This window comes from Carassius carassius, chromosome 8, assembly GCF_963082965.1.
Source record: "Carassius carassius chromosome 8, fCarCar2.1, whole genome shotgun sequence".
Lineage (NCBI taxonomy): Eukaryota > Metazoa > Chordata > Actinopteri > Cypriniformes > Cyprinidae > Carassius > Carassius carassius.
The window spans coordinates 15,007,351-15,020,400 of NC_081762.1; the positions used below are offsets into that span (position 1 = coordinate 15,007,351).

A 13,050-nucleotide genomic window follows, 5' to 3' on the forward strand; every position below is an offset into this window, starting at 1 on the left:
TCTCGTTCCTTCAAGGAACTAGGGTTACATACGTAACCTTGAGACGTTCCTTTTCAGGAACTCGAGCTGCGTCGAAACGCTTTTGGGGAACGATGTGCCCACGCTGCCAGACTTCCAAATCCCTGCCTAGTGTGTAGTCAAAAGAGCACAGCTAAGACGAGAGAACAGAAGAGCCCGGCGTGGCTCGCATGTCAAGATCGTAAAATCGGACAAATGTGGAGGGCGTGGACCACCCCGCAGCGTTGCAGATGTCCAAGAGGGACACACCTGCTGAGAAGGCCTTGGAGGCCGCCATACTCCGAGTAGAGTGAGCCTTGGCCCCCAAAGGAGGGGGAAGACCAGAGGACTCATAGGAGACGTTGATAGCCTCGACTATCCAACGACTAAGGGTCTGCTTGGTGGCAGGAGAACCCTTGTTAGAAGGACCGTAGCAAACAAGCAATTGGTCTGATTTTCTCCACAGGGCAGCTCTGTGTACGTATGCGTCCAGTGCTCGCACTGGACACATACAGTTTAGCTTCTCTTGGTCTGGCTCCCGAAAGGGAGGAGGACAGAAGGCCTGCAGTACGATAGGTTGTGGTGTAACAGAGGGAACCTTCGGAACGTAACCCGCTCGAGGGTATAAGAATGCTTTGGCCATACCAGGGGCAAAGTCTAAGTAGGTAGGGGCCACCGAAAGGGCCTGAAGATCTCCAACTCTCTTTAGTGAGGTGATTGCCAGTAACAGGGCAGTTTTAAGTGTCAGATGTCTATCTGAGATATCTTGTATTGGCTCGAATGGAGCTTTACAAAGAGCCTCTAGAACCACAACCAAATCCCAGGGGGGAACACGGGATCGTACTGGAGGTCTCAGCCTCAGCGCACCGCGGAGGAAACGTGTAACTAGGGGGTGTCTACCCACTGACTGACCATTGAAAGGGACGTGGAAAGCAGCTATGGCCGCCACGTAAACCTTTAAGGTGGAGTGGGATAACCCCGCAGAGAGCCTGGCTTGTAAAAACTCCAGAACTGTACCAACTGGGCAGTCTGCTGGGTCAAGCTGGCGGTCTCTGCACCATGAAGTGAAGAGCTTCCACTTCAGGGCGTACAGTTTCCTCGTAGAGGGAGCTCTGGATTGGAGTAGGGTCTCAACAACCTCGGTTGAGAGACCAGCTGCTAACAGCTGTGCCCCCTCAGGGGCCACACCCACAGCTTCCACAACTCCGGGCGAGGGTGAATTATCGTGCCCTGCGCCTGTGAGAGTAGGTCTGTCCTGATCGGTATCTCCCACGGAGAGCCGTCGAGGAGCGAGACTAGATCTGAGAACCATACTCGGCCCGGCCAGAACGGGGCTACTAGTAGTAGACGGGCCCCGTCCCGGCGTACTCTCGCCAGAACTCCCGGGAGCAGAGCGATAGGGGGAAAAGCGTACAGACGAAGCCTCGGCCAGGTCTGTACCATAGCGTCCAGTCCCAGAGGAGCTGGATGAACTAGAGAGAACCAGAGGGGACATTGCGATGTCTCCTGAGTCGCAAAGAGGTCCACCTGGGCTGTACCAAATACTCTCCATATCTGCTTCACCACCTCGGGGTGAAGCATCCATTCCCCGGGCCTCGGCCCCTGTCTCGACAGTATGTCTGCTCCCACATTCAATCTCCCAGGAATATACGCTGCTCTGATCGAGAGGAGTTTGCCCTGGGACCACAGAAGGATCTGGTGTGCCAGCTTGTACAAGGGGCGCGAACGCAGACCCCCCTGGTGATTGATATAAGAGACCACTGATGTGTTGTCGGTGCGCACCAACACATGGTGACCTCTCAGGTCTGGGAGGAAATATTTCAATGCTCGATAGACCGCTAGTATCTCTAGGCAATTGATGTGCCATGTTAGATGGCAACCACTTCACAGACCGCGGGCAGGGTGGCCGCTCATGACCGCACCCCAACCGGTGAGGGATGCATCTGTCGCTAGCGTTACACGGCGACAAGGAACTCCCAGCACCGGGCCCTGATTCAAGAACCAAGGTTTCCTTCACATGTCTAAGGCACGAAGGCACCGCCGCGTGACCTTGATAACTCGACGCGGATTTCCCCTCGGGGAAAAGCCCTTGGACTTGAGCCACCACTGTAGGGGTCTCATGTACAGCAGGCCAAAAGGTATCACGTTGGACGCAGCTGCCATCAGCCCTAACAATCTCTGGAATTGTTTGACAGTGAGTGACTGGCCTTCTTTGACTCTCTCGACTGATGTGAGGATCGACTCGATCCGAGCAGGAGACAAGCGTGCCTGCATCGTGGTCGAATTCCACACTACGCCTAGATAGGTGGTTCTCTGAACTGGAGAAAGTACACTCTTCTTGGCGTTTAGTCTCAAACCCAGCTCCCCCATGTGTGCGAGAACGACATCTCGATGTCGAGCCGCCATCTGCTCTGATTGAGCTAGGATCAACCAATCGTCGATATAATTTAAAATGCGGATGCCCTGCATACGGAGGGATACCAGAGCCGCATCCATACATTTCGTGAACGTGCGGGGTGAGAGTGCGAGGCCAAAGGGAAGTACTCGATATTGATAAGCTTTGCCCCCGAAAGCGAACCTCAGAAACTTCCTGTGTTGTGGAAGGATGGATATGTGGAAGTATGCGTCTTTGAGATCTATTGTGACAAACCAGTCCTCGGATCTGATTTGAGCTACAACCTGGTTGACAGTGAGCATCTTGAACTTCAGTGACATAACTGAGCGGTTCAGGAGACGCAAGTCTAAGATCGGACGCAGCCCCCCATCCTTCTTTGGAACTATGAAATACCGGCTGTAAAATCCGGATTCCCTGTCTAGAGGAGGGACCACCTCGATGGCCTCCTTCCTTAATAGGGTATTCACTTCTTGTTCCATAACCAGAGCCTGCTGGGGGCCGACCACAGTCAGTGTAACCCCGTTGAACTTCGGTGGTGGATGACCGAACTGAATGCAATAGCCTCTTTCTATTGTACACAGGACCCATTGAGATACATTTGGCAGTAGCTTCCACGCTGCTAAATAATCTACTAAGGGAATCAGTCTCTCGAGACTGACCTCTGGTGTAAGAGGCCCCCGAAGGGGCGGCGAGCATCCCAGCTCCGTTACGCTCACGGGCGGAAGTAACTGGGGGTGGCGCTCGCTGGAGGCCGCTGCGCCCTGAAGCTCTGGCAGGGTTGGCAGACCGACCTCCTGAGTGTACTGAGGTGAGACGGGCACCGTGTAATGAGGTGAACCGCGCTCTACCCCAGCAGGGGCTACCCTCTGGATCCTGGCGTCAGGATCTTTTCGTCGAGGACTTCCGGGCTTTGATGACAGATCTTAAATCGGTTTCCCCCTAGAAGCCCCCGACTCAGAGCGTCGTTGCCCTCGGTCCCGACGTGGGGGAGCACGAGTGGCGACGCTCTGCTTTTGCGCTTCCCGGTGTGAGGAGCCGGTATGTGGCGTGGTCATCTCCCGCCCAGATGCACCAGGAGAGCGACGAGGGAGGAAACTCTGGAACGCCGCCGCCTGCTTGTGCGCCTCCTGGAACCTGTCGACGACAGTATTAACTGTGTCGCCGAACAGGCCCGAGGCTTGAAGCGGGGCGTCCAGGAGGCAGACCCTGTCTTGTTCTTTAATTTCTGACAGGGTCAGCCACAAATGCCTCTCCGCGGCCACTAAGGCTGCCATAGACCGCCCAATTGCGCGAGCGGTCTCCTTAGTGGCGCGGAGGGAGAGATCAGCGGTCTTTCTGAGTTCTTCAATATCTTCAGACTTAATCCCCTCCCCCTCATCGACATCTCTCAGCAGGTCAGCCTGATAAGCTTGCAGGACTGCCATAGTATGAAGGCACGCCCCAGCCTGACCTGCTGCCACATAACCTTTGCCCACTAGCGATGATGTAACTCGAAGCGGCTTAGTGGGCAATGTCGGAGCCTTTAGAGACGAGGCCGAACCGGGTGACAGATAGCCCGCGAGCGTCTGTTCAACCCGTGGCATCGCTCTATAACCACGCTCTCCCAGCCCCATCACGTTGCCATAATATAGTGAATCAGGGCCAAAGAGGCGGGTCGAATACGAGTGATTCCACGATCTCGATAACTCATCATGGAGATCGGGAAAATACGGAAGGCTCCGACGTGGAGGTGGTTGCTTCGGCCGCAGAAAGCGTTCGTCTAATTTGCTTCTCTGCGGCTCAGTCTGTTTTTCAGCAGGCCAGTCGATTTTTAATTTATCTACTGCACGCGTGACCACCTCCAAAAGCTCCTCATACTGGGGCGACAGGGGTGGCGAATCCCCAGCAACAGTCTCCACATCGACCTCCTCGTAGGACGAGAGGTGAAGAGCTGATCCCTCACCCTGGGGGGAAGAAACCGACGAGCGTGCTTCCGAACCCAGGGCTTGGGCGCCGGATCTGGCAGATGAGGAAGGAGATAAGGACTGGCCCATCTCCATTCCTTCTGACAGATCCACCTGCGAACCCCACGAGTGCAGCCGCCGCTCTGCCTCGGCAGAAGCGGGGCCAGCACCGCGAGGAACGCTGGTGAAGGCTCCCTCCTCGAAGAGAGCCCTCCGGGATCGAAGCGTCCGCATTGGCAAACGTTCGCAATGCGCGCAGTCGGCCCCCTCGAGAGCCGACTCAGCGTGCTTCGATCCCAGGCAAGCCACGCACAGCCTGTGTGTATCCCCGCTCGTAATGTAGCGAGTGCAGGGAGGAACACACAGTCTGTAACGCGGCTTGGAATCGCCCTTCAAATGTTTGGTCTTTTGCTTCTGCTTAGGCATATTGAGCTGTTTTAGCGATCTTTTTAAGCTAAGGGACAGACAACAATAAATAGGACCAACAGGACAGACTTTTGCACAGGCACACACAGAGCGCTTGCTGACAGATTCGAAAGCTGAAGCCAGCTGCACGGCACGTGCTTTTATAGCTTCCTGGTCGCTACGTCACCCCGCCCGTGACGTCACGCCTTTCCGATGGACTGATTGCACACGATATTCAGAGTCGGTCTCGTCAGGGACGTTCCCCAAAAGCGTTTCGACGCAGCTCGAGTTCCTGAAAAGGAACTATGTTATATGGAAAGAGAGAGAGAGATGGGGGGGGACTATTCCTCACAACAAACTTGATGTGTGTTCTGAAGAAGGCAGGGTATAAAACCCTTGGCATCACTATTCTTTGTAAAGTCCTAATGACAAATCACTACTTTCCCTTTCACCCCCTAGTATTTCATCTGCAGACTACCCATGGTGCTCTGGTCTCCTTAAAAGCTTGTCACTGGCAAAGCTGTTCATGCTTCGCCTTTGGCTATACTGTAGATTTTATTTCTTGGTTTCTTGCCCTATAACTTACAGACACAAAGGGCTTGATACACGCTGTGTTAGATAAAAAAAAATAAAAAAAACCTTGTACTGGGTAAATGAAGCTCACAGCTTATACAGCTCAGAAACCATGACGATTTTGCTAATGGCTCAATATGTAATATATTAAATACACTTAATTATGCACTTCCTACATGCATAATCCTTGCACAAGTGGTACCAGAGTACTCAAGCATAAATGGGGTAAGGGCTAATGTTTTCATATCAAATAAACGAACAACAAATTTTATTTTCACCCTTTTCATTAATTTGAGAAGCTTAGACATCAGGGTGTGTTACAACATCATGAATCACATTGAAGCTGATTGTGTATTTTTTTTTTGTTTTTTTTTTTTTTTTTATAATAATAACTTATATGCTTGGTGGGTTTTTGTGACCACTTGCATAATTCGATCAAATCAGTCATTAGCCGCTAACTGCTCTCTGTACTAGCATGTGAATTTTTTTGTGAACTTCTGCAAAAGGCTCCTTGCAGTTCAAATCATGCTATCTTGGAAATGAGCTGTCTCACTCAATACGTCATCTGTAATTTTATTTTCTTGAGAAATGCAAAAACATTCACGCCTCCTCCACTTTACGGCGACTTCTCTTTGAGCGTGTCAAGCACGGGTCAAGGGGACAAAGACTCATTGGAGGTAATGCAGAATGTTTACGAGAAATGCTAATAATTACATCGCTAAACAACCCAGCAAGCTGTAAAAACATGCTACACCAGACCTCAAGGGATAAGAATGAGGATTATACCCGCTCTGTTATCTTACCAGCTTGCAACAGAGAATCCAGCGTTGGCCAATGGGTTCTCAGAACCTACAGACACACACCCAGGTGACCAGTGCACACACAGCCTTCTGAGTCTAACTACTTAATAAGTGGCTGTTAGAGGTTTTCCTGGACAAAGTCCAGAGCTGAAAGGGCCTTGCTCAAAAACAAAGACAGCTTCATTTATCAATCAGTCCAATGAGGGCCATTTCCGGGCCTACTTGTATGTAGTCACATGGCGAGTATTACTTGATTCCATATTGCATTGTGCAACCTGAAATCAATACGAGCATATAAAACACTGGTTAAACCAATATTGATTCTGTTTGACACTGACAGATGATTCTGATGGACGACAAAGTAGATCATTTAATATATGGTTTATAGTATGTATATCTGAAATGATCATAATCATGATCAGCTGCTGTTTTACTTCTTTTGATCAAACAAAAACACATTTCCCAACTCCATTTATATGTTTTACAATATCCCTCTGTATGCTTTTGAGGTCATCATATCCTGAGGAATGTTGCTTCATTTCCAATCCTCTTTATAGATGACAGATGAGAAGCGGGCAGGTATTAGAGTGGAACACTTTATCACTTACGCTGTAAGCCCCTTGATGAGCGACATTCACTTGAGAATGTCATTCCATAGAGAGCGAGAGAGAGAGACTTTTCAGTATATAAGCCACCGATCACAATGAACTACTGTAATGTGAGGTCAAACAAATATGACCAACAGTGCGACTCTTAATCATAGTGTTGCCAAAATTTGGTTTAATGCTTACTATATTAATCTAATAATGCTTCATTTACAAAAGCAGGGCTGAGGCCCAATGTTTATTGTCATTTTAAGTGGAATGTGGAATTAAAAAATGATTGTGCCCATGTTTTGCCCCAAACTTTGACAGAGGGCCTGATGAAATTGTAGCTTGACAACTTGTTCGTAGACTTTACACTGTTCATATTCGAACTTTGCATGTGACCCCTATACCTTGCTATAATTTTTTTTTTTTTTTGTCATGAATCATTTTGTTAAGAGAATTTTATATAAATAATGAGTAAAATTAACATTATATGCAGAATATGACTGTGGGTTGTTTATGTAGCCATGACTGATGAACTCTAAATAATGGGGTGTTTACATTGGAAAACATTTTCTTTATTCTGAGTTTATTACAAGGTACATGGAGTTCTTTGTTTCTGACTATGTTGTTATTGGACGGATATGAGTTTCCTGGCAAATCCGGGGAAAAGGTGTGTCAGAATGATGGAAACAGATCTATAGCCTACTGATGTATTATCTAGAATATATAATATTTTAGGATTATATAAAAATGTATACATTTTTTTCATGGTGATGTTTTTATAAAACTTTGTGCTAACCAAAAAAAATAAAAACACAAATTCTGGTAATAAATATAAGAGAATAACAATAGGATATCTGCATCACTGGCGGTTCACCACTGAAATAACTGTTTGTTCTTGCAACTTGAGATAGACCTCCCATATTTCATTTCTCTCTTGCTGATAGCATTTATCAGCAAAATCCTGATAAACACAAAATATGCAACTTAAGCCTGAGCATAACTAAGCCGCAAAGGTTGACAGGATTACCTGGCTGGCCGGGACAGACATCAGATTGTATTGCCATAAAGGGTCATTAGGCTGTTGGCAAACTGTACCTCAAGCTCCAGCTGACAAGCCTTTTCAAGAAAGACGGATGAAAAATATGAGAGTACAATTCTTATTGACAGATAGTTGAATGAAATAGCTAGAAAGATGGGTTAATATTTATTTTTCTCAAATGTGCAAACAGACGTTTAAGTTATCACACCATATATATATATATATATATATATATATATATATATATATATATATATATATAATATTAATACCACATGAAACACAAAGCTTGATGACTGAGTGGGATTGGATGTACTTGACAGATATTCAGGAAGCATGTCACTCCACACAGATTTCCAAAGCTGACATGTTATCCTTTAGGATTATTAAGCCTTTTTTATTCTTTATGATCAAAATCACTTTCCGCAAGATGTCTACTCCCTATATGTAAAATAGTTTTCATAGCAATTTAGAAACAAAGTTCATATATAATGCATGCACTTCTGTGCCGACAGTCGGTCTTCACAGTGAAGTATTTGCTGACTTATTTGGCATTCTTCTATTTATGTTGAAAGAGAGGGGGCGATTATCTCATCAAGGGCACTTGGACAGGTAGACAGGCCCATGTTCTGGTATGTTGTCACTCTCACTGGCAGAAGGAGAGTCATGTCATTAATCCGAGTCAGTGATCAGTCAAATGGGAGCTGGGGGTGATGACGGCCTCCGTCCTATAAAACCCTCCAGTCCCCGCCGCTCGTCCTAGCACCCCTCAGGTCATATTGTGATCTCCATCCTGATAAGGACCAGTGGAAGCGAGACTCCCAGACTAGCTGGGCGGCTCAGCTGCGATTCTGTCCTGGAGGGGCCAATGAAAGGCATTCTCACATACGAAGAAAGGCTGCGAGTCAGTCAGGGCAGCCCCCCTCCCCATCTCCTGAGACTCCAGGCGCCACAGTGTAACTGCAGTCTCAGGTATGCTCCACGGACACTGTGAGAGATTCCCAGGCCCTTACCTGAGAGACAGACTTCAATGATATTTCCACTTTATTCAAAAAGCTCATAAGCTTTATTCAATTATTTTGATTAGTAATTCACCATCTTTATGGCCCTGGTGTAAATCTGGAGCCAAAAAGGGATTCTTTTCATTTCCATGTCCAGAATGTCCGTTTATATACAGGCTGTTCTGTTTTAGCAAGCGTATGCTGGATTTGTCAGCAAAAATGAATACACTTTCATCATCCTATCTAAATTACTTCCATTTGCTGTCAACTTATATTTGGAGTTTGGATGATTACAGAATAATTTCAAAACAGAATAGGCAAGTAGGATACTGGTTGAAGTTTTCACCGTCTGTCAGCAAATTGCCACAGCCACAGGACAATTTTCATTGTGGCATGTGTGGTTTTGTGGTGTATGTGCTGTCATTTATCTAGAATATTCCATGTTCTTGCCTGTGGCTGTTATATATTTTTTGAGATGTACCTTCACTGGAAGATTTTCTACTAATTTTCATGTAGAATTTCATTATATATATATATATATATATATATATATATATATATATATATATATATATATATATATATATACACCCTGAACAAATTATAAATATATTTATTTTCATGAGCTGAACTCAAAAATCTAATACTTTTTCTATGTACACAAAAGGCCTATTTCTCTCAAATATTGTTCACAAATCTGTCTAAATCTGTGTTAGTGAGCACTTCTCCTTTTCCGAGATAATCCACCTCACAGGTGTGGCATATCAAGATGCTGATTAGACAGCATGATTATTACACAGGTGTGCCTTAGGCTGGCCACAATAACAGTCTTAGATCTTTGAGTTCATAACATGAAAAAAGGGGTCTAAAACAAAAGTGTTGCGTTTATTTATATATATATATATATATATATATATATATATATATATATATATATATATATATATATACACACACACATACACACACAAACACACACACACAGTATGTTATTTAGTATCTAGTATGTTACAGTAAATTATTTTGATTTATTCAGCCACATTCACATTTATGTTTGTTTGTGTGTGTGTGTGTGGAATACATATTTATATTATTATAATATTCTGTACATTTCATGTGTATTTATTGCCGCAAATTAAAGATAATGAATACAAATTATTAATAATTTTAAATAAATAAATACATTTAGAATAATTTAGATGAATGAATACAAATCATTCAGCCATATTCATTATGCGGCGGAGCCTTCATGAATAAACACTTCAAACAGCTAGGCTAGCTCATATAATACAGGCAGCGAAATTCTAGGCTCAGCCACCGTTTTGCGCATGCGCACAGCATATTCAGTATTACGTTAAGCGTCAACGAGAACCTGTTGAGCAGCTGGATCAGTACACGACATGTCAGAGAAGAAACAAACAGTGGACTTGGGGCTGTTGGAGGAGGATGATGAGTTTGAGGAATTCCCAGCAGAGGGTGAGTGAACTGAAAATGATTACTGTTTTAATTAGAAATGCGTTCTTTAGTCAGTTTACGGTTAAATAAATACAAACAACACCACCGTGACTCAGCTAGCATTGCTAAGCTAACCGACAAAACATTCTTCACTTTATACAATAACTGTTACATGGTTGGTTTGTCGCGTTTGAAAAGAAAAGACATGAATGAAATAATGAATCTGACATGTTTAATTTCTTAAAAAGTCTATCGGCGCTGCTTGTCCCACAGACGTAAAGAAACAACAACATTATTGCTAAGCATTATTAGCAGTTAGCATTTTTAGCACCTTGAAACCCAATGTAGTTGTATATTGTTTACATTATTTCATATTTGCTCAGTAATTTCTAATCAAGAATAAATAACTATTGGACGTATAGAATTTAGTTTATGACCATTTTTTTAAATTATATTTACTCGGATAAAATATAAAGAAACGAATAGTCCCACGCTGTGCACGTTGTGTGACTGTGTGTGTTTGTGGAGCTCGTGCTGTATCAGGCCCATGTAAATCATCATCAGCGTCACTGAACTGGTGTGTCATTCCCAGACTGGACGGGCCTGGATGAAGATGAGGACGCTCATGTTTGGGAAGATAACTGGGATGATGACAACGTAGAGGATGACTTTTCTAATCAGCTGAGGTAGGTTTCACATTCTGAATTTTGATTTGATTATTCACATGAAGTGGAGAACACCTTGTAGCTCTTTTTAATTTTTGTTAGTTAAAAAAAAAGGAGTATTCTAGTCTAATCTAAATTCTCGAATAATGAATCCTGTTAGACATACAATTACATTGTGTTGTCTCAGTGGCTGTAGACAATCTTCCTGAGTCCCTGTGAAACCCACATTGTTTCTAAAGAATTTTTTTGGGTTTAGAAGAAAACAGTCCCTAAGAGATCTCATAGTCCAATGGCTAACCAATACTCATGGCGGCCTCAAACCACATTTATGAACTTTCCTATGTGTGAGAACCTGACTGCAGAAAAAACAGCCATTTAATATTCTTGAATTTTAAGTTAAAAAAGGAAGATGCATTAATTTCTCTATTCGGATTCTATTAAAACTATAAATCTATTGATATCGCTCATTTAGATTTCCAGCACTGGAAATGGTTGGGCTAGTGAACGTGTGGTAAAGGAGGAGAGACTCATGATATTTGGTCGAAAGTGTTTTCTTATTGGAAACCAATTATAGTCAGTATGTTATAATTAGGGTTATTAAACTTAACTAAAAACACATTTTATTTCAGCTAGTTGACAAGGCAACAGTACTTAATTTTCATTTAGTTTATCTTGATGAACTAAAATAATTAAATAACTAAACTGGAGCTAACTATAACTAAAGCTGAAGTAAAATAAATATATACATATTAGACATTTTAAAAACAAAAACTTATAAAAATGGCAAACACAAAATTAAAACTTTAACGTGAAAATTAAAACTGAAAAAACAATTTTTTAATTCAAAATATGAACAAAAACTAAAATCGTATCTATAATACTATAGTATGGATATCATTGAACTTATAGTAATAGTAATACAAATGTTCTTAATATTATGAAAATGTAATGTAAAAAATGTACTTTTACAACTTGAATATTTTCTGTATTTGTTTTGTGAGTTATTGCACGTTTTAACTTTTTTTGTCCCAATTTTTCCCATCTTTTAGAGCGGAGCTTGAAAAACATGGATATAAGATGGAAACCTCTTAACATTGGACTACTTGAGCTGAAAATAAATTTTTCCCACATTTGAATATTGTCAGTTTGTTCTGTCAGTAGAAAATGTGACTTCTCTTGTTACTTCTGTAAGAAGCCCTGCGTTATAAAACGGGTCAGTTGAAACTGATATCAAAGTTTCTACTTTGATATCAGTAGAAATATAATAATATAATATAATATAATAGAAATACAAGTACAAGTTTTGTTAATAATAGTGATAATAAAGAATTGTTTTCCCTATTCTGTTTGATTTTTTTAATATATGTATTTAGAGGCAGAGAATAGTTTTGCAAACATGAAATTGTAATCAAAATTAAAACTGCTCAGTAAAGTCTGGTAAATATTGTTAGTCATTCAGCAGATTTTCGTGTAACATCCAGTGATGCAGCTGCACACATCCATGGAGAAAGTGAGGCTCCTGGGGCTTGGCAGAGTCTCTGGTGGGGAGATTATCCAGTGAAGTGTTTGTCAGAGGCACGGAGGTGGTCACAGCATGAAGCCCCAGCCGGTCCTGCCTGGGCCTGCCCTCTCCCGACCGGGCCCTGCTCTTTTTGCTCTTCACAGCGAGGGCTCCCACACTGAACCAGAAGACAATTTGCCCAGCCGCACTCCCCTCTAGCAAAATGATTTCTCTGGATTTGTGGCTGTGAGTCCCAAGGACATAATGAGCTGAAATCAATGCCAGTAAGGCATCTCCTACCACAGAGGCATCATTTGCTAATGTCTTCTCTCCCCAAAATTCAAAATATAATTTGTAAAAATATGAAATGATTATTTGTTTTAGAACTTCAATTCTTTCTGACAAATTTGCATTGTTTATCGCATATATATATATATATATATATATGTTTAAGTCTACATGTATGAAGGCTGCATGTACTTGCTCAGCTATGGGTTGTTTAATAGATTTTCAGTTGTTGATTCTGACATTAATGACCTGATGTCAAATTTATGATTACATCTTCTTTTTTTTGACATCAGGGACACCCACATCTTGCAGGCGCACACAATCATAACATGTAAATCCACCCATGCCCTTCACAATAAGTGCTCTGTGCTGGATCATTATTTTAATTGTTGGAG

General features: G+C 43.3%; 1 protein-coding gene across 1 annotated transcript; it reads left to right on the forward strand.

Annotated features, from left to right (window-relative positions):
- Positions 1-10,134: 10,134 nt before the first annotated feature.
- On the forward strand, positions 10,135-12,736 carry LOC132145423 (26S proteasome complex subunit SEM1). Its single transcript, XM_059556454.1, has 4 exons — positions 10,135-10,222; positions 10,794-10,887; positions 11,916-12,119; positions 12,168-12,736. Exons 1-3 carry the CDS (start codon positions 10,147-10,149, stop codon positions 11,956-11,958), a joined length of 213 nt encoding a protein of 70 aa, XP_059412437.1. The 5' UTR covers positions 10,135-10,146; the 3' UTR covers positions 11,959-12,119; positions 12,168-12,736.
- The last annotated feature ends 314 nt before the right edge of the window (positions 12,737-13,050 follow it).

Bases quoted from the DNA above. Each gene is read 5' to 3' on its own strand.
- LOC132145423 (XM_059556454.1), top strand. From the start codon at position 10,147: ATGTCAGAGAAGAAACAAACAGTGGACTTGGGGCTGTTGGAGGAGGAT. The intron at 10,223-10,793 runs GTGAGTGAACTG...TGTCATTCCCAG, and splicing joins TGAGGAATTCCCAGCAGAGG to ACTGGACGGGCCTGGATGAA. The intron at 10,888-11,915 runs GTAGGTTTCACA...CCCATCTTTTAG, and splicing joins GACTTTTCTAATCAGCTGAG to AGCGGAGCTTGAAAAACATG.